The sequence below is a fragment of the Bombus bifarius genome, unplaced genomic scaffold (genome assembly GCF_011952205.1).
Source record: "Bombus bifarius isolate JDL3187 unplaced genomic scaffold, Bbif_JDL3187 scf7180000009723_frag, whole genome shotgun sequence".
Classification (NCBI taxonomy): Eukaryota; Metazoa; Arthropoda; class Insecta; order Hymenoptera; family Apidae; genus Bombus; species Bombus bifarius.
The window spans coordinates 488-24,653 of record NW_022885295.1 but is presented as its reverse complement, the minus strand read 5'-3'; the positions used below and the strand labels follow the sequence as shown (position 1 = coordinate 24,653).

At 35.7% G+C, this 24,166-nt stretch overlaps 2 protein-coding genes and 2 long non-coding RNA genes across 7 annotated transcripts; 2 read left to right on the top strand and 2 right to left on the bottom strand.

The window, feature by feature from the left end:
• The first annotated feature begins 7,759 nt into the window (after window positions 1-7,759).
• LOC117215561 (survival motor neuron protein-like) lies at window positions 7,760-9,883 on the top strand. 4 transcript variants are annotated; one of them, XM_033461906.1, is made up of 6 exons: window positions 7,761-8,192; window positions 8,373-8,555; window positions 8,681-8,795; window positions 9,225-9,480; window positions 9,601-9,680; window positions 9,749-9,822. In XM_033461906.1, the coding sequence occupies exons 1-6, from the start codon at window positions 8,139-8,141 to the stop codon at window positions 9,805-9,807; spliced, it is 747 nt and encodes a 248-aa protein (XP_033317797.1). In that variant the 5' UTR covers window positions 7,761-8,138; the 3' UTR covers window positions 9,808-9,822. The 4 variants fall into 4 exon arrangements, with proteins under 4 accessions (XP_033317798.1, XP_033317797.1, XP_033317795.1 ...); XM_033461904.1 differs by having other exon boundaries at window positions 9,183-9,480; XM_033461905.1 differs by having other exon boundaries at window positions 7,762-8,183; window positions 9,183-9,480; window positions 9,749-9,807.
• A 1,265-nt stretch (window positions 9,884-11,148) lies between these two features.
• LOC117215562 (katanin p60 ATPase-containing subunit A-like 2) lies at window positions 11,149-15,212 on the bottom strand. The gene is made up of 7 exons (XM_033461908.1): window positions 13,586-15,212; window positions 12,972-13,161; window positions 12,585-12,873; window positions 12,240-12,441; window positions 12,055-12,185; window positions 11,660-11,859; window positions 11,149-11,509 (listed from the first exon to the last, which is right to left on the bottom strand). Exons 1-7 carry the CDS (start codon window positions 13,587-13,589, stop codon window positions 11,149-11,151), a joined length of 1,377 nt encoding a protein of 458 aa, XP_033317799.1. The 5' UTR covers window positions 13,590-15,212.
• A 920-nt stretch (window positions 15,213-16,132) lies between these two features.
• On the top strand, window positions 16,133-17,516 carry LOC117215559. Its single transcript, XR_004489143.1, has 2 exons — window positions 16,133-16,989; window positions 17,143-17,516. It is a non-coding gene; the product is annotated as an uncharacterized LOC117215559 (long non-coding RNA).
• Window positions 17,517-22,072: 4,556 nt separating this feature from the next.
• LOC117215560 lies at window positions 22,073-23,940 on the bottom strand. Its single transcript, XR_004489144.1, has 2 exons — window positions 23,703-23,940; window positions 22,073-22,296 (listed from the first exon to the last, which is right to left on the bottom strand). It is a non-coding gene; the product is annotated as an uncharacterized LOC117215560 (long non-coding RNA).
• Between the last annotated feature and the right edge of the window lie 226 nt (window positions 23,941-24,166).

The following is a 24,166-nucleotide window of genomic DNA, read 5'->3' as shown; positions in this document are numbered from 1 at the left end:
GCACTAGCCAGAAGTATCTGCGACAGAAATCAGGATACACTCGTTTTCGCATGGTTGGATCAATTTCGCGTGGGACTAACCTGATTGAACCTAACGCGGGATAATTGCTCAACTCACGACTTTAACCAGCCCGCTTGATTCTCTGTAAATGCTTGAAATTGACGCTTGGATTCTTTCCAGATTAACTAGCTTTGCCCCTCCCTCCCTTTATCTATTTTCTTAGATCGACTTAGACTGCCACAACATATTATCTTTCTTCTTTTCTTTTCTTTTCTTTTCTTTTCTTTTCTTTTCTTTTCTTTTCTTTTCTTTTCTTTTCTTTTCTTTTCTTTTCTTTTCTTTTCTTTTCTTTTCTTTTCTTTTGATCTTTTAAAGCCCTAAATCGTTGGCTATTTTGTATACTATATATTTTGTACACTCAATTACTCTGTAAGTCATAAGTACATATGTTTTACAACGTTATTTGTCATACTTCAGTTAAACCCCAGAAACGCCAGAAATATATTTTCAGCATGTTTTAACGCGCCCCTGGCAAAGATCTCAAAAACGAGTTGCGGCACAATTTAAAGCGACAAGTAGCATCGCGTGTCTCGTTGTGGTAACACACGGTTCGCCAGTTTTTTTTTTTTTTTTTTTTGATATCGGTGACTGCCATATTCTCTTGAGTTTCCAAATCGTAAAGAATCTTTCCCCAGGGATGGGTCAACTGTGTATGTCCCCATGCGACGTAACTTGCTTAAGGAACACGAGCCGGTGATATGCAGGCAACGTATAATTGATTATCATTCGCTCTGAAACGCTGAAGTAATGACCAGTGCAGTGGTCCAGTGGTCATATTGAATGCCGCTGGATATATCAGCATTTGGCAACCTAACCCAGAGAAGCAGGAAATATGAAGCCACCGAATACCAATTAACTTCGTAGTTGCACGGTTCACATTCCATCATTTCTGAATATGCGAGGACAGTCCTCTTATTGTGCTTTTAATTCTTTTATTTGTTTCATTTTCAGCAAATATACTGGTTTTTTAAATTAAGCTTCTTTTTATACAGAGTTACAGATTATATTAATTTTATATAGAATATATTTAAGAAAGATATTTAATTTTTTGCTAGTTAAGTATTGATCGATTAAGTTACTGTACCTTTGTTCCGATAAATGCGTGCCATTTCCTCGAATCTAATATCATAGCAAATGCCAATACCTATTTTGCAGCCCTTCACATCGAACGTCGTTAGGGAGTTACCAGGACTGAGTGAATCACTCTCTCGAAAAGTAATCTTATTAGGAATGTCGATGTCGAATAGATGTACCTAATAACATAAAAATGTAGTCGCTAATTCTATTGCTGCAACTTTTGTAATTTAATATCAAAGTTGCCAACTCCTAAACTTTAATTATTTTTTATTTAATAACTGACAGCGTTTTTATCACTTTCTTTTATTAAAAAATCTTAACATTTAATAATGTTTAAAAAGGAGAAAAAATAAGTATTTTCGTATGTGAAAAATTTATATTACACATTACAACAAAAATGGGCGTTTCCCGTATCATAACGTATTTTATAAACCGTAAATTATTGAATTGTTTATAGTATACGTATGTACATATGTATATTCCTAAATTATTCCTAGATAGAGTCACTTTCTTCACCCCAATATTTTCAAATTCAAAGCCATAAAGGAATATATTACTTACCTTTCGGTGTCTTGCTATCAAAGTTCCATCGGGACCCCAAATAGTACAGGTATTGTACAATTTATCGCCCTCTATTTCAGGCATCGTACCACCAACTACATAGATGTTGTTTTCTTTAGCTGCGTTCGATGAAGCAACGCTCGTTTCACCATCAGGAATACTCTCGACGTATTTTGGAAAGTACTCTGCATTGCGATATTTCAATTAATGAAAAATAACTGTCTTTTGTTCCAACCATAAATTAAATTGAAATGTTTGTCAGTTTTTTATTTTCTAAATTATTAAAATAACTAAGTTTTATATTTCGACTTAATTAAATATGCAATTACTTAGCTAATAGTATATATAATAAATTGTTTCTACAGGTTCAAAATGAAAAATGAATATTTAGAAATATTTAATTACGACAATGCTATTTGTGTTAGCATCAGTGGCTTGTTACTCAACGACTTTGCTAGTACTTTTTGAAACATAAAGTTAGTTTTCAATTAACACTTATACTAGAGGCGGAATTATAAATGCAAAATAATTGATAATACTAATTTATAAGTACCTAATTATTAGTATCTTCACAAATATATTTATACAAAAATCACGATAATCATGAAAATGGGGAAATCCTATATTCTCGAATCAATTCACAATTTATTTTGTATATTAATTAGATTTGTGACGGATGAAAAGAGAGAGAGAGTTGTGCGTTTCGTCCCGGGACTACCGGTGGACTCGTCAGTAAGGCTATGCCCGGTAGTCCCTGCCTTAGACGTAGAGGGAGTCTCGCTAGGTGCGGTATTTATATCAATCGCTCGTATATTCGACCGCTAGCGAGTTAGACAGACAGACTCGTTGTCGTCGTAGCCCTCTAGTGTTGGCGGTTGGTACCCGCGGATCGCCCGGGAGGTGTTGCGCCGCGTTGATGCCTCGACCTGTCGGCGTCCTGTTGATACCGATCCGCCACAGATTCCGCGCTCATCAGTACGTACTCACTGGCGACATCGAGAAAATGTATCGGCAATTCCTCGTACGACCAGAGGATCGGAAATATCAAAGGATATTATGGCGCAGCGCGAGTGGAGAAACAGGAACATATGAGCTTAACACCGTAATACTCTTATCATAGAAATAGAAGCAGTCCTCAATTCCCGCCCGCTAACTTCTATCTCCACCGATCCAAATGATCTTCTAGCCCTCACTCCCGGACATTTCCTCATTGGCGATTCATTAATGTGCTTACGTGATCGAGATTTCAGGGACATTCCATCGAACCGACTCTCCAAATGGCAGCATATCCAACAGCTTAAACAACATTTTTGGAACCGCTGGCATAAGGAGTATTTGAACGAGCTAACCAACCCCAATAAATGGAGCAAGGGTGGACACAGCATCCAAAAGGGCACAATCGTCATCCTCAGAGAGGACAACGTTCCCTCCATGCATTGGCCTCTGGGCCGAGTTATCAAGGTTCATCCAGGCGCCGATGGTGTTGTCACGTAATAATAACAAAATAAAAAAGGAATTTGAGGTAAAAAATAAAAAAAAGAAAACTTTATTTTTTTTCTAACATCAATACACTTTACAATCTACTTCCGAACTCTAGGCGTGACTTTCTAAGACTGACTCTTATGATTTTACTTTCGATCGGATCCGATTACTTTCTTTTGTCATCCCTCAACATCCCCACCGTCCATGCATTTGCTAGGCGTCCGCGATCGTTGCCACGTGCTCTTTCTTCTAGAACCTTCGGTGGAAGGACCGTTGGGATGTTGATGGTTCATTAGGCACTTCAGCGATATACATTGTCGCCGAGTGCTTTATCTCTATCGTCAGTCCGTCGAATTTGAAGTATGCCGGTCGTGACATACCCCCCTGGTTAGATTGATCTTGGTCCTCTAAGATCGTAGTAGAATGGAATTATTTAAATGTAGATCAAAGGATATGTTTACGCTTTTTTTTCAGGGATCGCTATGAATTGATTTTCTGCATGTGATGGTACAAAAGTTATTTCGTTAATCTTAAATATAGCAATTTTACAATATTTGTTAGTGTTCGAGAAGCTAATAATTTCAGAGGCGGAATCATGTTGTAGTTTTCGATCGTGAATTGGTTGGGTTTGTTTACAAAGCGTAATTCCTATCCCGTGAATTTAAGGCAACTAATTAAGGGTATTGTTGCTAGTGCTAGGGTCAGCATTATCCTGAAAAAAGTACGCTTTCAATCGGTTACCATGTATCTTTTTCTTAGCATTGTCGATAGAAATAATGTAATAAGGAGTTTTCACATCATTAATCCTGTAGGGTCCTAACCATTCAATGTCCAACTTATCTCTTTTATGGTCGTTGTGAATTAAAACAAAGTCTTCTTTCCTAAACACAGTCTGAGTTTTAACAATCTTTCTTTCTTGGTCTCCCTTGTATCGTTGCTTATTCTGAATAAGTGTTTTGTGAGCTGTTTCCCAATATTTATTCAACTGTTTTTGCCAAAGTAAGTACATATCATCATAGGTAAGTGTGGGAAATTTGGATATTGCGGAAGGTAAGTTAGCTTTTCGCCCAAAGGTCAATTCAAAGGGAGAGAATCCTGTTCCCTCATGTTTCGCGGTGTTGTACCCTAAACAAATGAAATTAAGTACTTCATCCCATTCTTTGTCATTGTCGTGTAATGCAGTACGAATTAAATCTTTAACTGAGGCATGCGTTCTTTCGAGGGATCCGTTACTTTGTGGGTGAAATGAAGTTGTTTTGATGTGTTTGATTTTAAAAGCTTCTTCAAATTTCGTCATTAAATCACTAACAAAATTTTGTCCCTGATCTGTTAGGATCGTTTTTGGTGCCGAAAACATGTAAATATAGTGTTCAATGAGCGCGTTAATTATGGATTCAGTTCGTTGCGTTTTAAGGGGAACTAGTATCAGATATTTCGTAAGTTCATCGTGTATTGAAAGTATGTATTGATTCCCGCGTTTGGTTTTCGTCATCGGTCCTATGATGTCCATAGCGATTTTGTCGTTAGGGTTAAGTGGCGTGTCTGAGATTTGTGGGGATTCTTTGGGTCTGATACGTGTTAGTTTCTCCTTTTGACATGTGTCGCATGTTTTCACAAAGTTTTCTACTCTTTCTAAAAGTCCGGAAATTTTGAATTTATCCTTGATCCGTTGATACGTTTTCTGTATCCCTAAATGTCCTACGGTGTCGTTATGGTTTTCCTTTATTGCTTGTATTATTTCGTTTTCGTCTAGTTTTAAGATGGGATTAGGTGCATAAGTAATTTTCTTGTACGTGTCGTTAAAATATATTAGCATGAGTTTAATCTGTGTTTTCTCTAATTCAGTGAAATCGTTATTTCCTATGCCGATTTTTGTTGTATCTTTAAGAATTTTGTAAAGTCTTCTGATCCAAAGTGTCTCGTCGTATTCTCCTAAGTCGTTTCGAGTTAACTGGTAAAATGTTTGGTCATTTGGTTTAATTTCTAAGAGTTTCGGATTCTCGTTGTTGTCTTTCCATGCGTTGAATGAATTAGTGTGATCAATTACTAGGTCGAGGTTAACTACTTCGTCGCGAGTTACTGCGTGAACTCTAGATAAAGCGTCTGCAGCTGTGTTATCTTTACCCTTTGTATATTCGATTTCATAGTCATATTCTTCGAGTCTAAGTCTCCAACGAATCAGTCTGCTAGAAGGGTCTTTGCAATTGTGTAGCCACTTAAGAGCTTGGTGGTCGGTTCGAATAATGAAGCGTCGTCCTAACAAATATTGTCTTAATCTTTTCACGGCCCATACGATGGCTAAGAGTTCCTTTTCTGTCGTGGTATAGTTTCGTTCGGGTGGATTCAGTGTTCTTGAAATGTAACAACAAGGATGACCGTCTTGCGACAGTATTGCTCCTAGTCCTTCGTTACTTGCGTCGGTAGTTAAGGTAAAGGTTTTGATAAGTCTGGATAAGCTAATATTGGGAAATTACAGAGTTTGTCTTTTAAAGTATCAAAGCTAATCTGGTGTTTGTCAGTCCAATGGAATGGTGTGTCCTTTTTTGTTAAGTCTGTAAGGCTTTTCGCGATTTCGGAAAAGTTTCGAATAAATTTGCGGTAATAACCTGCTAAACCTAAGAATGATTTCACGTCCGTGGCATTTCGGGGTAATCGAAAGTTTTTTACAGCGTCTAATTTCTTGGGGTTTGGTTTGACTCCTTCGGATGAAACTACATGGCCTAAGGTATTCTTCTAAACCGAATATTAAAACTTTGCACTGATTCCTCGCGTCCCTGTCTCAACTCTCGTAATTGTTCTTGGTACTCATCCGAAGTCACTTGTGCTGCTAAGTTATTTCTCAGTGCGTCGTACAGATCACTGTAACACTCAATAGGAATGTTGCGAATACTTTGGGCTGCTTTCCCCACGATTTTTTCCACTTTTATTGCTTTTAGCAATAGATCTTGCTCCATACAGCGATTCTTCATACTTCTCACTTCTTTGATGAAGTCTTCAACTCCTACATCATCATCTCCGTTGAGCGTTGGGATGTAGCGTATTGCATCCTTAGCTCGTAGAGTGGGAGGAGCGGGCGGAAAATAGCCTCTTTCTTCCACCTCGGGTTGTTCGATGTCGAGGTGGACAGGTGGGTTGTCTGGAGCTGCTAACCCTGACAGTTTGCGTGCTTTTGCCATATTCACGGTGCGATTGATTGCTGTCGACGCACTTTCATTGTCTTCGGTGATAATGGAAGCAAATTCATCGGTCGCAGGGGATCCGAACCCAGTCCGTAGCGCTGCGACGGTTTTTCCGAGATTCTCGATTTCTGCTGCCCTGTGTCTGTTCTCTTCGTCATTTTGCATAGACAAACGTAACATTTCCTCTCGTAAAAGGGCAATGTTCTCGTTCTGTTTTTGAATACTGTCCCATATTGCTCGCAACATTGGGTCAGTTGAGGTTGAAGTTTGAGATTCGTTTGCCTTAGACATTATTGCGCTGATTTATAATTTTCAGACGAAGACGAGTCTTGGCTACTGAAGCTAAATTTTCTTTCACGGTAACGTACAAAGGAATTCAGTTTACCTTTTATTGTTACTTCACTTGGTTCGCGATAGTTACTTTGTTGTTGCGGATGACCGTAGTCCCAAATAATTCGATCTTCCGTAGATGATGAATGTCTTTTGGTTTCCGAACAAACACTTTTCACTATCCTGGCAGGATCGCCAAAATGTCACGTAAAATAACAAAATAAAAAAGGAATTTGAGGTAAAAAAATAAAAAAAGAAAACTTTATTTTTTTCTAACATCAATACACTTTACAATCTACTTCCGAACTCTAGGCGTGACTTTCTAAGACTGACTACTTACTAGGCGTCCGCGATCGTTGCCACGTGCTCTTTCTTCTAGAACCTTCGGTGGAAGGACCGTTGGGATGTTGATGGTTCATTCATGATGGTTCAGCGATATACATTGTCGCCGAGTGCCGCCACATCTTTATCTCTATCGTCAGTCTGTCGGATTTGAAGTATGCCGGTCGTGACATGCTCTTCGGGCCACACGTTTTATGATACAAGACCAGCAAAATGATCAATGTGTAATTTTACATATCTTACATTTTTTCCAAATGAAATATTGTTTTTATTAAACGTTTAAAACCTCAGGCAACATTTATTTCATCTGATTTCAGTTTTACAAATATATATCTATAATACATATCTGTATAAATTACGGTCTGGTTATATCAAACAGGGACCGACACCCGCTAGGGAAAACTGCCCAAAAATTGAATCGTAAAAACCAATATGAAAGACAACAAATTTCTCGTTCTGCGGAACAAATAGAAATGAGCAGAGTATCTTTATCTTTATCTGAGACATTCAAAGCGTATCACGCATACGCTAAACCTGAAGAAAACTTTCTTGTCTTCCATGTTCATTTTTCCCTTTCCATTTCCGAACGGTTTCTTCTATATTTATTTATATGTTCGTGATTGATGCTATTGATAACATACAACTAAGGGGAAATACGAATAGTAATAAATAGATGTATAATTCATTATGCAATTTTATAGAATTAAATCTTATTTATCTTCAGATATAAAAACTATATTTACCAGCTGGAACACTAACGCATATGCAGTATAATATAATCTACTTAACAATCTCGTTTTAGTTATAATATGTGATTAATTCTTTTGCTATTTCGCTATAAACAGTTTCTTGTGCATACAATATTTTTTTATAGTATTCTAATATATTGTTAGATATTGTAAAGAAAGTAAAATACAGTTATTGAAGTTTGGGAACATTCAATGTTAACCTTGCTTCAAAAAATAATCTTTCGAATGAATGGGGAATAGATTTTTAGTATTATAGTTGGTATAATGTCATCATTGTTTACAATGTGTTAGAGTTAAAGAAATGAGACAAATTAATATTTCAGAAGCAAATTCAATATTTAAATGATGTTATTTTAAAATGGCAGATGATATGAATGTTCTTTTTATACGAGGAAATGGAAACGTATGTATGGTAATGGAAACGTAATGGTTTTAGCATTATTTTAGTACAAGATCTTAGCATAATAGTAATTAACAGTATCCACTACCTTTTAGTCAATTTTTGAAAAATGACATATATGATAATTTGCAATAGTTTGATAATAAAATACTTGTATCAATATTAATAACGTATAATTTGCTATCTCAAAAGGATACAGACACAGCCAATGATAATGTTTGGGATGATAGTGCATTAATAGAAGCATATGATAAAGCAATAAATTTAGCAAAAGAAGAAGTTATCAAGCGAATGGGAATGGATGTTGGAAATTCTCAACCGAAAGAAAACCTACAAAATCTTAAGCAGCCTAAACACGCAAGTAAATTACACAAGGTTGTGATTTTGATAGAATATTACAAATTTGATACAGAATATTATTAAATATATTGATTAAGAAGCAAATTATTTTATTTTGCTATTTACTTATATTTATTTGTATACACATCTTTTCTCTATAGAAATGGATCATAGGAGCACCTTATCGTGCAATATACTCAGTGGATGGAGAAATTTATGAAGCTATAATATCAAAAATTTACGAAAACAATGGCACGTGTGTTGTAAAATTTGTAGGTAATACCTTTAGCATGATGGTTATGTCAATTAAGAAATGTACTAAAAATACATATATATATGAAGTAAAGGCTTTCGCATAGTCTATCACAGTGTCATTCAGCAGGTCCTTAACTGGGCAGGAGTACCTGTCAATGTCTATGGGGAGACCCGTGGGATATAGGGTCATGAACCATAAACATGCATGTTACTTATTGTTCATTATTAGCTGCTTGGAATATAATTCTCCTCATTAGACGAGTGATTATTACTACATATATCAAGGAAAATATTTATACATATACATTTATGCACGGGAAATTCTAATACATTGCCTGTAAGGACAGTAACTGAATGGCACTCAGTAATTCTATTAAATGACAAAAATTTCTTTTACTCTGTGTTTAGGCTATGGTAATACAGAGAAAGTCGAGTTGAGTTCTCTTTTAGAATCAGAAGGTTTGCAAAGTCAAATAGCACAACGAAAGAAAGCTTTGGAAGAGAAATTCAATGAAGAGAACGATGAGACTTGTGAGACTAATTTTTCTACAAATGTAAATTCGAAAAAATATAATGTAGAAAAAATGGATTGTGACTCTGAAGAAGCAAATGCGTATAAACATCACTTCATACCGGGACCATCTTTCAATTCGATGACTGATATAATGCCACCTGCACCTCCTTTACCACCACAATTAATGGCCAAGTAAGTACAATTTAAAAATTCTAATGGAATGCTGAATACTTCTAATATTAATAAGTAATTTGGAATAAGTTTAACATTTTATTTGGAAAAAAAATACGAAATTTTAATAAAATGTACTAGATTACCAGATAATGATACAGACGCACTTTCAAGTATGTTGATGTCATGGTATATTAGTGGTTACATGGTATATTACACAGGTAATTATTTCATATAAGTATTTTATTGTATATTAAATTTTCAATGGATTATGTTATTTCTTTTGTAGGTTATTATCATGGTTTGAAACAAGCAAGAAACAATCAAGAGAACAGGAAGAACTGTTGATTATATCAATTTTTTCAATAACAATATAACAATAATATAAGATATAATAAAATATAAAACTCATTGTATTTATTTACTTCAATTATTTGAAATAAAGAACAGCTTTATTTTCATATAAGACTTAAAGACTTTTTTAAAAATAATTACTAAGATAAGAAAACATAAAAAACATATTTTTGATAAAATACACTCACATATATATGTCGGGTTATCATTAGGATTTAAGGCGCGTAATGATCCTTCGTTTGAATTAGCCATTGTTTTCCGAAACAGAGAATATATTTACGCGAATAAACAAGATTTTACAAAATATTATGAATAATGAGTTTAATAAATAATAAGATTAACAAACGATAAGTTTAACTAATAATTAGATTAAAGATTAATAAGTTTAACGAACAATAAGAGGAACGAATAATATGTCTTACGAATAATGAATTTAACGTATAATGAGATTAACGATTGATAGGTTTCACGAATAATGAATTTAATTAACGCTATTAACAATGTTCCGGGGTTCAAACGAATCCACGGTCAACGGGATAACTCTTTACTATGTGTCGAATAATTTTAAACACAAAATACAATTGCTGAGACACTCGGTAAATTGCTCGATGTATCACTTTCCAAGGCGATCACACGAATGAATATCTGATGAAAATCTTTTTCGCTATACGACTGCATTTGTTTGTTATATGCTCGCTGGAAACATCGAGAAGGTTCCAATCGTTGTTGCTAGGCAATTTCTGTCAAAAGTTTGTCGTATACTCTTTGGAAACATCGAGAAAGATTCAAACGCCGTTACTAGGCAGTTTCTGTCTGGAGATTGATTCCTAATACAACGTGTGTCCCATTATATCGACGTCTCTAAAGTACAATTCTATGTGATTTCTAGGGAGAACAATACAACCGATCCACACCTTCGTCAGGCAAAACGTTTATCCCGTGACCGTGGCTACGTTCGGCGACCAGTTGTCACCTCGAACCCACTTTCGCTTTCACAAATATCAAACAATTACAAATGACAATTGCTTAATTACAGTTATGATAAAATCTAGGCTAAAGCATTAGAAGGCTTCCTCAAAATTGCAAAGGGAAGGCTCCGGTTTTCCTTTCATCTCCGACATATATAATACAAGGATATAATACAACCGAACATTTTAAACTTAGCCTATAGCGCGTGCGCGCACACACACGCACACACATGACACACATGACACACATGACACACATGCGCGCACACACATGCGCGCATACACACATGCACACACATGCGAATGATTTCTCGAACGATAATCCATTTATTTATATTTTTCAATATCTGTCCTTACGATTGCGTATTTATTTGTTCCACGTATCATATTTATCTATTTGCATAACTGTAGGTGACATTTTTTTTAACAATTTTGCTAATATTTCATAACTTTTTAATTCATATTTCAAAGTGGTAACAGGTGTTTCTTTCTTTTCAAGTCTCCTCCATATCGGGCTTATTTCTAGTAGCCACGCTTGCTTACAAAGCAATTTTATATCTGCACAAGAATATCTTTCCGTACATTTTACTATGTGGTTTACAATATCTGTATTTTCTAATAAGTGGTTGCTAAGGTATAATTTGAATATACCAAGTCGAGCAACTTCATTGGGTAATGATACGTATATTTGCTTTTCGAGACGCCTGAGTAAAGCTGCATCAATGCCCCTAATAACATATTTACAATAAATATTATCGTTCTATTATACTAATAATAATGAAGGAATACTTCAAACAACACAATAACATATTTGGAATTTGGAGAAATATTACGATATTTTCTACTTAGAAAACATTGAAATAACGTGATATACGTACCAAGGGGAATTAGTTGTAGCCAGAAGAACTACATTAGAATTCTCATTAGACACTAATCCATCCAATCTAGAAAGAAGTTCTGATCTGAATCTCTTTGCAGGTTCAGACAATATACAGTCTCCTTTATTTGTGGCGATCCAGTCAATCTCGTCGATAAAAATAATTGTAGGCGAATGACTATAGGCAAGTTCAAATAAAACCTGTTCAGTTTAACAAATGTATTATTCATTAAATATTATATTCGAAATTCCTTAAATTCATTGCCTCATCAAGAATATGATATCATTTCGTTTTCCAAACAACTATTCTATTTATATATAAATGACGAAAAATAAAATCAAATCTTTTTATACCTAGAATCTCTCCTTCATAGACAAAGGAACAAAGAAACTTACATAGACAAAGCAACTTACACGTATATACTTCTCGGAATCGCCTCTCCATTTGCTGACCAATGAGCTGGCAGTTATGTTAAAAAAGGTGCAATGGCATTCTGTCGCGACTGCCTTCGCTAACTTCGTTTTCCCTGTTTTGTATATTTATGAACTATACAGAAATGAAAAGAATACGAGTATCTTACCTGTACCAGGTGGGCCGTACAGCAAAATACCTTTCCAGGGGGAAAACGGGCCATCAAAAAAGATATGATACTTAAGGGGATATACAACGGCCTCCTTAACAGCGGTTTTACATTCCTCTAGGCCTATAACGTCATCCCAATGTACATTTAATTTGTTTACTATGATCTCCTGTGACGATACAAAGATAAAATGGCGTCTTCTCTATATTAAGTAAGTGTTACGTAATTTGATATTTGAAGCGTTACTGAAATCACGTCATCGTCGATATACATTGGACGGTTTATCGACGGGAATTTTATCGTTTAAAAGCTTTACGATACGTATATTAATCGAAAATAACTTACGCATGAGATGTCCTCAGCAATCTTTCGTAATTCCGGATTATCTGAATAAAGCTTTTCAATGCATTTCAATATCTTCGATTGCATGGATTGTTCCATTGGGACGTTAAATAGCTCTTCTGATGAACGTCCATCACTCTCATTGGGGAATATTGACGTCACTGTCATTGCGAGATTAATATGATTCGTATTGTCATCAGTTATCTTCTGCTGTAGATTCGTCTCTTTCACAGGCTCACTTCTCGCTTGTTTACTAACAGATTTGGCTTTTGTCTCAATACTTCTGCAAACACTGGATCATATTGTAATACGATACGTTGAATACGATACGTTGAATACGTTGAATACGTTGAATACCGTTTAATATCGTTAAATAATTTAAATTCTTACGTTTTGCTTGCATTTGTCACTTCCCTCGTCATTTCCCTTCCAGTTATTTTCTTACACAATATGGGATATTTTTGAAATTTCATCTTGTAATAATTTTCATACTCTGCAACGATAATTTCCAAATCGATGTTGTCGCAAACCCGATGTTCGGGAGATAGACGAGCTTCCCGGAATAATACATCGCTAACGTCTATATACATAAAAAAATGTAGTTTTTAATTAATTATAGTTTTTAACTAATTAAAAATATTTTTCGCAATGACTGAACACTATAAGATAACCATCAAACAACTGTTTTATCTCTAGGTAAGACAGGCAAAAGAATGTATTTACTATATAAATCCTCGAAGATAATTTCTTGTCTTCTGCTTTTTAATTTCCAATTTTTAGATGGATAAGAATAATTTGAATTTATACTTCATATATTTGTTTATAACTAGTTAATCTACATAATCGATTGAGTTATTCTTAACTACTGAATTATCGATGTCGAATTTTCAAATTTGGTTTCGCCTTCTCTTTCCATGATGTCCACTGATTTCTATTTCGATTGGTCACTGACACTATTCAAAAGAATTGGAACTAGGAATATATTTTAATTATAATATACTCACCCATTGTGTTCCAAATAATCACATACAAGGTATAATATGTTCCGATGACGTTCCGAAATACGACTCTCCTCCTAATATAATTATTTTTTCATTACAATAATATAAGGTTTTTCATGTAATTTTTTGTTACATTTGCGAATTCAACGAGTTACACATGATTTTTCATGAAACACGAACGTTAAAAATATTTGATACAGCCTAATTATAAAAATTGTTAGAAGCAAAAGTCATAGATACTATGTGCGAGTATCGCATGAAACGAACAGCTATTAAGAGAACTGCAGCAATATTACAAATCAAATAACAAAACACACTCGTCTGTGACGTGGAAATTCTAAAATCTAAAATCTAAAATCTAGAATATTCCTTACCTTTTTTCGCAGATTATAAAATATCTTATTCATACTACCTTGCATCGATAAATCACCGTTCATAGTGACACTTTCAAATCGCCTATCGTTTCTCAATGGATACGAGAATTTCCGTTTATTACTTTAAAAACAACCCGTCCATTACGTTTCTCTTAAAAAATTCTTTCAACTCCGTTGAAAACCGAGCATCAAACAAGAGACAAACGATTTGTTGTCATGGAAATGTTTGGTTCACACATAAGCAACGCACAAATATAATGACAGAATAGCTGAGTGTGTGTACTGTATAGTAAGATGGATGCAACATGGAAATAGAAAGAGAACACCATGTATAGATACTTCCTGTCCTTGTTTAATCAGGCATGCACACTAGTGGACACTGACGCTGCTCGTATACCGCTGTTACATATTTCCTGTACAAGTGCGCGTCATTAGACAAGGACGGAACATCCTCTCTCTACTTCTCTATCGCGTTTTTAGTTCGCTCACGCGCTCTGTACTTATATCTATTACATTTCCACCATAAGCAGCGGCCGTGCAGTGACTTACAAAAGTTCCGAACGGTTCCATCCTGGGCGGACGGTTAATTGCGTTCGGTACTTCGAGGCAGGAAGGTGAGTACAGAATCGCTCCTCTTAGTACTCTTATTAGAAGTGTTATCATCGAATATAAGTTTTTTCAATAAATTCTTATCGTTTTACAATCTTTCTAGAATACAATGACGTCAGCAATCGATCATTTTCGCGAATTTATTGTAAATTAATTGGGGGAATATCTGGAGTTCTTTATCGGTTTCGACTGTAAAATCAGCAACTATTCGAATTTTTCATTCATAATTGTGACATTTTCGACTCTTCCGTTGCCAAGACCGTCTTGAGAGATTTTTGGCACGTTCCATCACCCTTGTTAAACGAGTGCACATTGGTGGATATATTGATTTTAAAAACCAATACGTGTACGAGATTTATTATCTCACTGGGACAAAGAAATCCGTTTTATTCGCGAATTTTCCGTGTTTCTTCTTAATTTTCGTGAGTGTCTGGCGCGGAGCATTATTTGAATGAACTTTTCATCGTTCAGATTATATTTCGTTTAAAAAGATTGAAATTGATGTCGAGAAGAAATGAAACAAGGTGCTCGGGCATTCTTTCGTTTCCCGGGGAAAGAGAAATATGAAAAAAACGGTCGTTCTTCCTTCTGCCATTTTCGTCCATTACCAAAATGGTATGACCCAAGTGTCCGGGCCGTGAATCAATCAAGCGAATTTTGAATAATTTTTGAATAATATCCAGTTAATAATTTGTGAAACAAATTAATTTCATTTTATTGTTGGAAACAAATTAGTTGGATTTTTCTTTCTTTAGCAGTTTTTGCCAGAGTTGACCTTTTTTTTTTTTTTTTTTTTTTCGTGGAGGAAACCTTCATAGGCACCCCGCGCCCCTCCGGGGAGAGGGCGCTGGGTAGTGCCGGATTCTTACCGGCTAAAACCTCCACGGTGGCCTGTCCTGACGCCTGAGTCGAGATGCACCCGGGATCTCTCCCGAATTACTCCGGTTGCCCCCGGGCGTCTATCTCTCCTTCTTTGTCGAAGGGAGGCGTCCTGCTCTTCTTGGACCGCTGGGGGGGAACCACGCCCCCCAGCGCCTCGCTCCTGCTGCGTCATCCTGGGACCCCGTCCCCTGACGCCTCTTCCTGGTTCGACGTGGTCCTGGCAGGCGTGGGGCCCACTAACTTCTCCGAAAATTCTCCGCACCGGATCGGCGCACTGGCAGGTGCCGCGGACACCGCCAGCTGCCATCCGTCTATGAGAGAATATCAGATCCGTCGGGATGCTCACAGGACTCCGTGGGGGCCACCAACTTCTCCGAAATTTCCGCACCGGATCGGCGAACTGGCTAGTGTCGCGGGCACCGGCCAGCCGCCACCCGACTATAAGAAATATCAGATCCATCGGTGTTTTCCCAGGGTAGTCCTGTGTCCCGGGGGCTTCTGCCTGCCTCGTGCTCCTTGGATGGTCCCGGAAAAATGGCTTCGGTGCGCCTCCTTCCTTCTTTCGTCAACGCCTCACGGAGCGGTCACCCATCCTAGACCGCTCCGTGACCGCTGCTGCTTAACTTTCGTGATCGGCCGGGAACGAGTGTTTCCAGCGCGGCTAACGGCGTTGACGTTGCCAGAGTTGACCTGACGTGCTACTTCAGTTTCCATCTTCGCTTCTCGAAACTTCCAACGTCCTTGGTGTTGGAGTCTCCTTGCCCAGGTGAGTACATAGCTTCTAGATACTCGTCGCTGTTCATCCTTACGAGCCTCTCGAGCTTTAGTTGTCAATTGTTATCGTTAAAGGAAGAGAAGCTCGCGACAGATGTTATCGAACAAATCGTTTATTCTCGAAAAGTTCGAACTTGTTCGTTGCGTTTGAATATATATGGACGGACGCCATTTTTCATGACATCATCATGATTTGTCATGTCGTGAGTATAGCTTTTGACTACCATATGTTTGTGATTTATGTGAAATTTGACCACTATACCGTGATAGAATAATATTTCCAATGAATTATAAATATTTTACATTGTGAATTATAAATATTTGTTACAAATTATATCGTACTTGAGATGAAAATGAACCATATATCTGCTTATGGAATATGAGGTAGTAAATCATTCGAAACATAATAACGATTAATTAAGCACATATACAATAACGTTTACGAATGAATATTGCGAATTATTGTATGGCTTTAATGCGGTATTTAATGTTTTGATTGCAGTCTTTGAAATGGTATCATAGGTGTTGATATAATATCGCGCGAAAAAGGAAAGACCAGTGGTTAATATTGCAGGTGCACCAGTGCGTTGCGCTCGTCGAGGGTGGTTTTGACGCTGGTGCCGAGGAAAGGCGCAGAACGTGTTCGATCGACCCGCGAACGTAGCCTGTGCTCATACTGCGACAGAGTTCGTTTCAGTTAGGCTCAGTCGCTGTTTGTCCGTCGACAGCGAATTCATCGCTCGGACACATGGACTGCGAAGCACGAGGGTTGATCGAGGCATCAGCGTGATGTACTTTTCAGGTTTCATATTTTCTCTATGAGACTTTCTAAGGAGAATTTGGAAGATATACATTTTTAGGAAATAAAGGTTTTTATGGAGTCATCGATAGGTTAGAATTTAATTAACTCTCTTATAACAGGTATTCCAATTTTTTAATATATAAATTTAGTTTCCTCTATGGTGTTAGAGAACATAATGCGGGCATTTTATGATATAACGAATATATTCGTATATATTTTAGTTTATTCATTCGTCAAATTTCCCTAGTAGGCCGGCCTGCAGCTCACATGCAGCACTTAGTAAAAATTTGTTTTGTTAGAGGTTGGCCATTCTTCTTGCTATAAAAATATCGTGAAGTCATATCATATGATAAAGCACCTTCTGAAAGCTAGATGCTCGATAACGAGCCTAATGATTCTCGGTAGTTTGTAATGTCAAGCTTTGAATTGGCGAGATCGCTCTGCTGTCAAACCGCCGTCCAGCGGCGACCACATTCTTTAACCACGTTCAAGGGGTATATCACGCTACAGAAACCATCAAAGGGTTTGCAAGTTAGTTGCCTTTTAGAAGTGGGGCAGTTGGTTGTTACATGTAATCCGTAGTTGCTGGCTGTTCTCCTTAGTCGCCATACATCATAGAGACGACAGTTATAGTCGCCAGTTGTCTTGCTAATGGTTGCTTATTGTCGCTAGTTAGTTCTCGTTATCGTTATGTATTCCATCAATCACGCGAAATTTAACGTATGGGAATTTATTCTTCTTTATTCTTTCTGTAGGGAGATTTTTTAAGACGAGGAAAATATAGAATATTTCAAGACGACGGTAAGGTTTGAATTTAAGTAACTATTTTATGATACAACAAAGTGGAAAAACGATTTAATTTTATAAAGTTTAAGGTAATTTTTTAAAAAACTTCGAATTTAAAAGATTCAAATAGATATCTTAAACGTAATTAAACCCTCCATATCGTAAGAAATTAAATGAAATTGCGCAAGAAAGTTAATACATTTAATGTATTATTTTAAACATTTATTTAAAAACATTTATTTAAAATTTAAGTGTAGGCGTTGACGCGCGCGCGCCATTCAAAGCATTTGTCAGTTCGTTACATCTGCGGTAAAAGTTGTAACTACGAAGAAGCTTAACATATGGTGCGTCTCAAGACGACAGTAAAAAGTATTAAGAGATTTTTCGAGATTTTTTCTTTTAAGTTTCCAAGTACTTTTTCTATTTAACTTCTTTTTTTTGCATTTTCTCGCAATATTCGATAAATAGAGACGAAATATGACAGTTCTTAGTTCGGGGATTTATTGGTTCGAAAGTTACTTCAAAAGTGTTTCTGGAGTTCGTGCGGTTAATACTTTTAAACTACTGAGTACGACTTATTCCGTATGGCTGGACAAATCTTTGTTGATACTGTAAGCGTAACTGGTCCGGATATTGTCTTGTGGAGATAGAAAAATACACGAAGTATTGATTGAACTACATATTTTTTTAATTCTTTTTTAATTCTTTTAGTTCTTCATATATTGATAATAGAACGATATTCCGCTACTTTGAGCACAATATAGTAATGTTTAAATAAATAATAAAATTTACGCATTTCGTCTTCATGCGTCGATAAGAAAATGCAAAAAAAAGTTAAAGAAAGATGATGCGCAGACGAGACGTTTAGTCAGCAATAATATTTAAAACCTCTAAAATATATTGTACACATTTATTTGCAAATAAGCTCAATGAAATTAAACTGTAACTGTGTTTCCAATAATGTCTTCGATGTATTGCTCGCCATTATGTCGGATTAACAACTCTAAGTGATCGACCTTAATCACTAAATGGCGGCCGTGATTCAGTGGTATAGCTTTACATATGACGGACATCGCAGGCGCTTATAAGACGTCTATTGTGAAACGTTTCCAATAGCACCGTTTATGTGATGGTGAAATCTGAATATATATATATCGCTGAAATATATATCGCTTATCACTTGAGTCTGACACGATCGTTTTTAAATAGAATCACAATTTTTTATTCTTTACAAAATCAGTCTATAAAGATTATGTGCAAATAAAATAGATAAATAGATAAATGGTTGTACAAACTTATAAAACAGATATTACAAGTATATCTAAATAAATGATATATTTATAAATTGTAATATTTGATCTAAAGTTTAAATAAATAAAAGAAATACTCGTGACTTACAATAAAAGTATTTTTTTTCAATTTTTAAACAAAGCAAAAGTGGATAACAATTTTTCAAAATGTAAAAATCAACACAATGGTTGGTTTCTTTAATTAATCAATAACGTTTAAAGTTAATTAATGTCCAGAGTGGTTTGTACATTTTGTATTTCGCCGTATTTCAACGTTCGATGTGTAAATAAAACTTGATGCCTGAAATATCGAAAAAATAATTAAATCCGATCGTTCCGTCGAATTTGCAAATTGTATACTCGTGTAAAATCGAGTGCGCTTGTGTATGCTGATACGAAAAGTGGTAGTATATTTTTCTTTTTTCGATTATCGTTATCACTTTTTGTGTGGAAAAATTAATTCCGTGAAATGGAAGTGCAATCAATACGGCTTATCACGAAATAATAGCACAACGACGGTACATATTGGTATTGACGTCAGCTTCACAAAATTTCTAGAATATCGCGGTCGACTATTTGGGTTAAGAATTCATTTTCAAGGTCCTACAAGCACGAGTATATTATGGATATGAAATTTTCAGTGTACATTTTAATAACCATATTTCATATTGCATGCTGCGGTCCAAGAAAAATCCGCAGTTAATATTCTGCTAATCCCTGCTGCTTTTAAAGACCATAAGTAGTCGTCCGTAAGGTTTAAAAGATTTCGAGTAGATTTGTATTACGTATTTTATCTTCTAATTTTTAAAGAGAGGGTCGTGTTTAATTAATTGAAAATGACGAAACTGTAATGGGACATTATTATCAAATATTAAACGTGGTTCCATTGGGTACTTTTATGGTTTTTGCGAGATATATATGCATTATACGTTGCTATTAGCAACGCGTAGCGATGAACGATGGAGAGCAGTACCTTCGTTATCTCGTCTCGGTTGTGTACATATCAGTAATGCACAGTACTCGTACTAAATATCTTACAAATTCCATACAGATTTTCAGATTAGTTTCGAATAATACCAACACGACCATGATAGTCACAGTACAGTATTAAATAGTGCCACTATGCATAATACACTCTTAAAATGTTTCTACAAATATATTTGTCCGAATATTTTTGTCAGCTACTATATCCTAACCACGATTTATTAAACAATATATAGATTTAAAAAAGAATATATAACGACATTACTTGTTTAGGCTAGATTGGTTTAACTTGTATAGTTTTAATAACTGTGTAAGATCAAACAAGAACTTATCGTTAGTTTGGCGAGATTTGATTACACGAAGCAACATAATTGCTTTGAAACTCAGGACAGAAAACAATGTCAACCGGTAGACGCGTTTGTCTGGTGAACGTGTAACGCGTGAATAATAGATAGCGACAATCACGCGAACGCTAGTTACAGCTGACTTGGCTTACATTGTAGCATTCAAACTAGAGTATACGAGCCGTAAGCGCTATTGAAAGTTCAAAGGCCGACTAGTGAGCTTCATCCTATCTCATTTTTTAATCAAGCGATGGATCGACGAATCGTATTGATTTCGAGGATTATTATAGTTCTGTGGGAATTTTAAAGCGTGGTTTGTCTAATCTTGTCTCGTTAGCTACAGACTCTTTGGCGAGCAGCCTGAAACTTGATCCAGTTTCGAGAAAATGAAAAATTCGTTTCTTCTCTTTGCTTCCCTGTTCTTTCTTTCCTCCTTTTTCCCTTTTTACATCGCGTTAAGACCCGTTAAATAATATTGACTGCCGTGGACGCTGGCTGAGAAGTGCACTTTATAACTAGCTTTAAAATCACCGACGTCGATGAGGACAAAGGTAAGTTAGAGGGTCATTTATCTGAGCTGGTGTTATTCGACCTGAACTCTGCAGCTTTTCAGAGCTTCTTTCGTTTTTCTTTTAAGAGCAGAGATGTTAACTGGTCTTTTGTTATGTGTAAGAAGTATGTACTAAAGCTTATTTAGCACCAATTGGTTGCTCAAAGTCGAGATATACATACCTATATTATATTAATACGTTACAGAAGATTAGGCGTTAGTTAGCTTATGAGAATTTATAGTGTGTCACAGATCACAAAAGCAGAATGACTACTTTTTCATAAACGATATATGTATATGAATTGAAAGTTTAACTATTACGCCACATACTTCTCTCGATAAACGTCGTCGAGTGCATATTGTTAAGGAATATTAGCCATTTGAATTCAATAGTTTCGAAGATACTAATGCTTCTGTGAAGTTTTTGCAGGCTGTTAATTTTTTATTGAGATACTACAAATTTTGAATAACTTCGATTAGAAATAAAAATCACATTACATTGACGCGTAGAATGTAACGTAACGTAGATAATGTAAATATAAATTATATTACAAGGAAATAATACGGGTAAGTAATGTGAAACATTCTGGTTAAAATTGCATCCTTTGAAGGCTAGGACACACGGTACTTACGAAGTAGATTAAGTACCAAATGGGGTACTTAAGAAAATTCATGTTGTCATTGTTTAATAAACATCTTTAGCTAATAGCTTTCTGCAAAAGCTGGTTTAAGTTATGCTAGCTTATTCCTTATTAATTGTAATTATATTGTTCGTATCTCCTAGAGGATTAACAATCCATTTTTATAATGGATAATAAAAGTAAATTCCTATTAGGTTGTCCCAAGTTTCTTTCGTTTTATAAAGAAATGACAGATGCACAACATATTTTGTTTTATGTTATTCTATATTATTTTACATTAAATTGGAAAAAGGTGGATCACACGTAATTCAATAAAATAATATAAAACGAAAAATGTTGTACATCTATTACTTTCTTATAAAACGAAAGAAACTTTTGGAACAACCTAATATTTCTCTACTACGACGCTTTTACAGTGCTAAAATATTTGATAAAAATGTTAAGAAATTCTAATATTGATTTAAGCGTATCGATTTATCTGCTCTTCATATTTAATCAAACAGAAATTGTTAATTATGATTTCCACTTAAAAGCGGATTGCATATTATGAGGATAAATTATCAAATTCATCTCTAATATAGACATTAGAGAATCATTCATAGCCGCAATCCTGTTTACCGCTAACATTCCTGGTACTCAATAATTCATTAGGTGACTGCTTTAGCCGCACAGAATACACCTACAAATAATTAATCGCGATTAATATTCCATCGACTTTTGAAAATCCCTCATGTGATCTATTTCATGCGATGAGAATACGTATAAATTGAGATTGCGATCGACCATCCTCAGTCGGATAAATCGAGTGATTCAAATTATAACACAAAAAAAAGTTAATACTAGTTACATTATCTTTTTCAATTTTTATGTATTATTTGGCGGAAGAAACTTTGGTAATTGGTAAGTAAAGTTCACCTCCTTAATGTTAATGATTTTAATATGTTATTAAGCTCAAAGTTCTATGGAATTTTCTATATATATACATATACATAACTGTGTGCGTATATGTATAATATACGTATAACAACCAAAGTTCAGCTCTCAAGTGTACGCAAAACTTTTATGTTCATTTTACGCTATACCAGTATGTTTCATGAATTTGTTTGCTAACAGTATCGAAACAAATAACAAGCAGAGGACGAGCTATTCATGAATTGTTTTGCGAGCGTGTACGCTCCCAATATTTTCTATTTGAGAAAACATACTTGTTGCTATTGCAACTACAAATATTTTTACAGTCGACGCTTTTGCCGTGAATCATTGGCTAACATGTAAAATCTAGAAAAAACAGGGTTTATTGTGATGGAAATGTGGAAAACCGCAAAACCGATATAGAAGGGAAAATAAAGGAAAGGAAGGTAGATAAGTAGAAGCTTGGGGCCAAGTTTAATTCACTGAAACCGAGCTGCTTGTATTATCACAAAACAAAATTGCCAGTACGTCATTTCCGTACTCTCGTCCTCGCGAAAATGATTTCGCTTGTTAAGGAAAAAGGAAGAGACAGGGAAGAGAGGAAAAAGCAGTCGGAGAGCGCTTTTAAAAAGCTGGCGAACCGTGTGTTACCACAACGAGACACGCGATGCTACTTGTCGCTTTAAATTGTGCCGCAACTCGTTTTTGAGATCTTTGCCAGGGGCGCGTTAAAACATGCTGAAAATATATTTCTGGCTTTTCTGGGGTTTAACTGAAATATGACAAATAACGTTGTAAAACATATGTACTTATGACTTACAGAGTAATTGAGTGTACAAAATATATAGTATACAAAATAGCCAGCGATTTAGGGCTTTGAAAGTTCAAAAGAAAAGAAAAGAAAAGAAGAAAGATAATATGTTGTGGCAGTCTAAGTCGATCTAAGAAAATAGATAAAGGGAGGGAGGGGCAAAGCTAGTTAATCTGGAAAGAATCCAAGCGTCAATTTCAAGCATTTACAGAGAATCAAGCGGGCTGGTTAAAGTCGTGAGTTGAGCAATTATCCCGCGTTAGGTTCAATCAGGTTAGTCCCACGCGAAATTGATCCAACCATGCGAAAACGAGTGTATTCTGATTTCTGTCGCAGATACTTCTGGCTAGTGCAGTACCTACACGGTGGTTGTTGAAATAGCCGCTTCTCATCTATTTTCCGCAGCGCGGACATCATCCTTTGATCCCTTACGACTAACGAAGTTTTCGAAGATGTACGGCAGTTTGAGATTCTACTTGAAAATGATCATGATTGCAGTCTGTGTGCCGTCTGCTCTTCTTTTTGTCCTTCCGTTAAAGACTGGTAAGTTGATACTGATTAATTATGCGATCGAAACCATATATAATGGCTACAAAAATGCCGCTAATATAATATTCCTTCTTTCTTGTATCTGTCTGCCTCTCAGGTCGTTTTACTAATTACAATAAGTAATTTCGACTTCTTTGCGCTCTCTTTTAACGCATTCGAGACCGAAAGAAATTCATATCAGTCAGTCGGCAAGGGTATAATATACATGTTTTATATATAACTTATGTAGTAATGTATATATCATGTCGAAATTACTTATTGTAATTAGTAAAACGAC

What these genes read in the sequence shown, in the direction of transcription:
- LOC117215561 (XM_033461904.1), top strand. Translation starts at nt 8,139, where the DNA reads ATGGCAGATGATATGAATGTTCTTTTTATACGAGGAAATGGAAACGTA. An exon ending in GTGTGTTGTAAAATTTGTAG is followed by an intron (nt 8,796 to 9,182) that starts GTAATACCTTTA and finishes CTCTGTGTTTAG; the next exon opens with GCTATGGTAATACAGAGAAA. An exon ending in CCACCACAATTAATGGCCAA is followed by an intron (nt 9,481 to 9,600) that starts GTAAGTACAATT and finishes AAAATGTACTAG; the next exon opens with ATTACCAGATAATGATACAG.
- LOC117215562 (XM_033461908.1), bottom strand. An exon ending in TTGCTGAGGACATCTCATGC is followed by an intron (nt 12,442 to 12,584) that starts GTAAGTTATTTT and finishes TACTTAATATAG; the next exon opens with AGAAGACGCCATTTTATCTT. An exon ending in GTGTAAGTTGCTTTGTCTAT is followed by an intron (nt 11,860 to 12,054) that starts GTAAGTTTCTTT and finishes TAAACTGAACAG; the next exon opens with GTTTTATTTGAACTTGCCTA.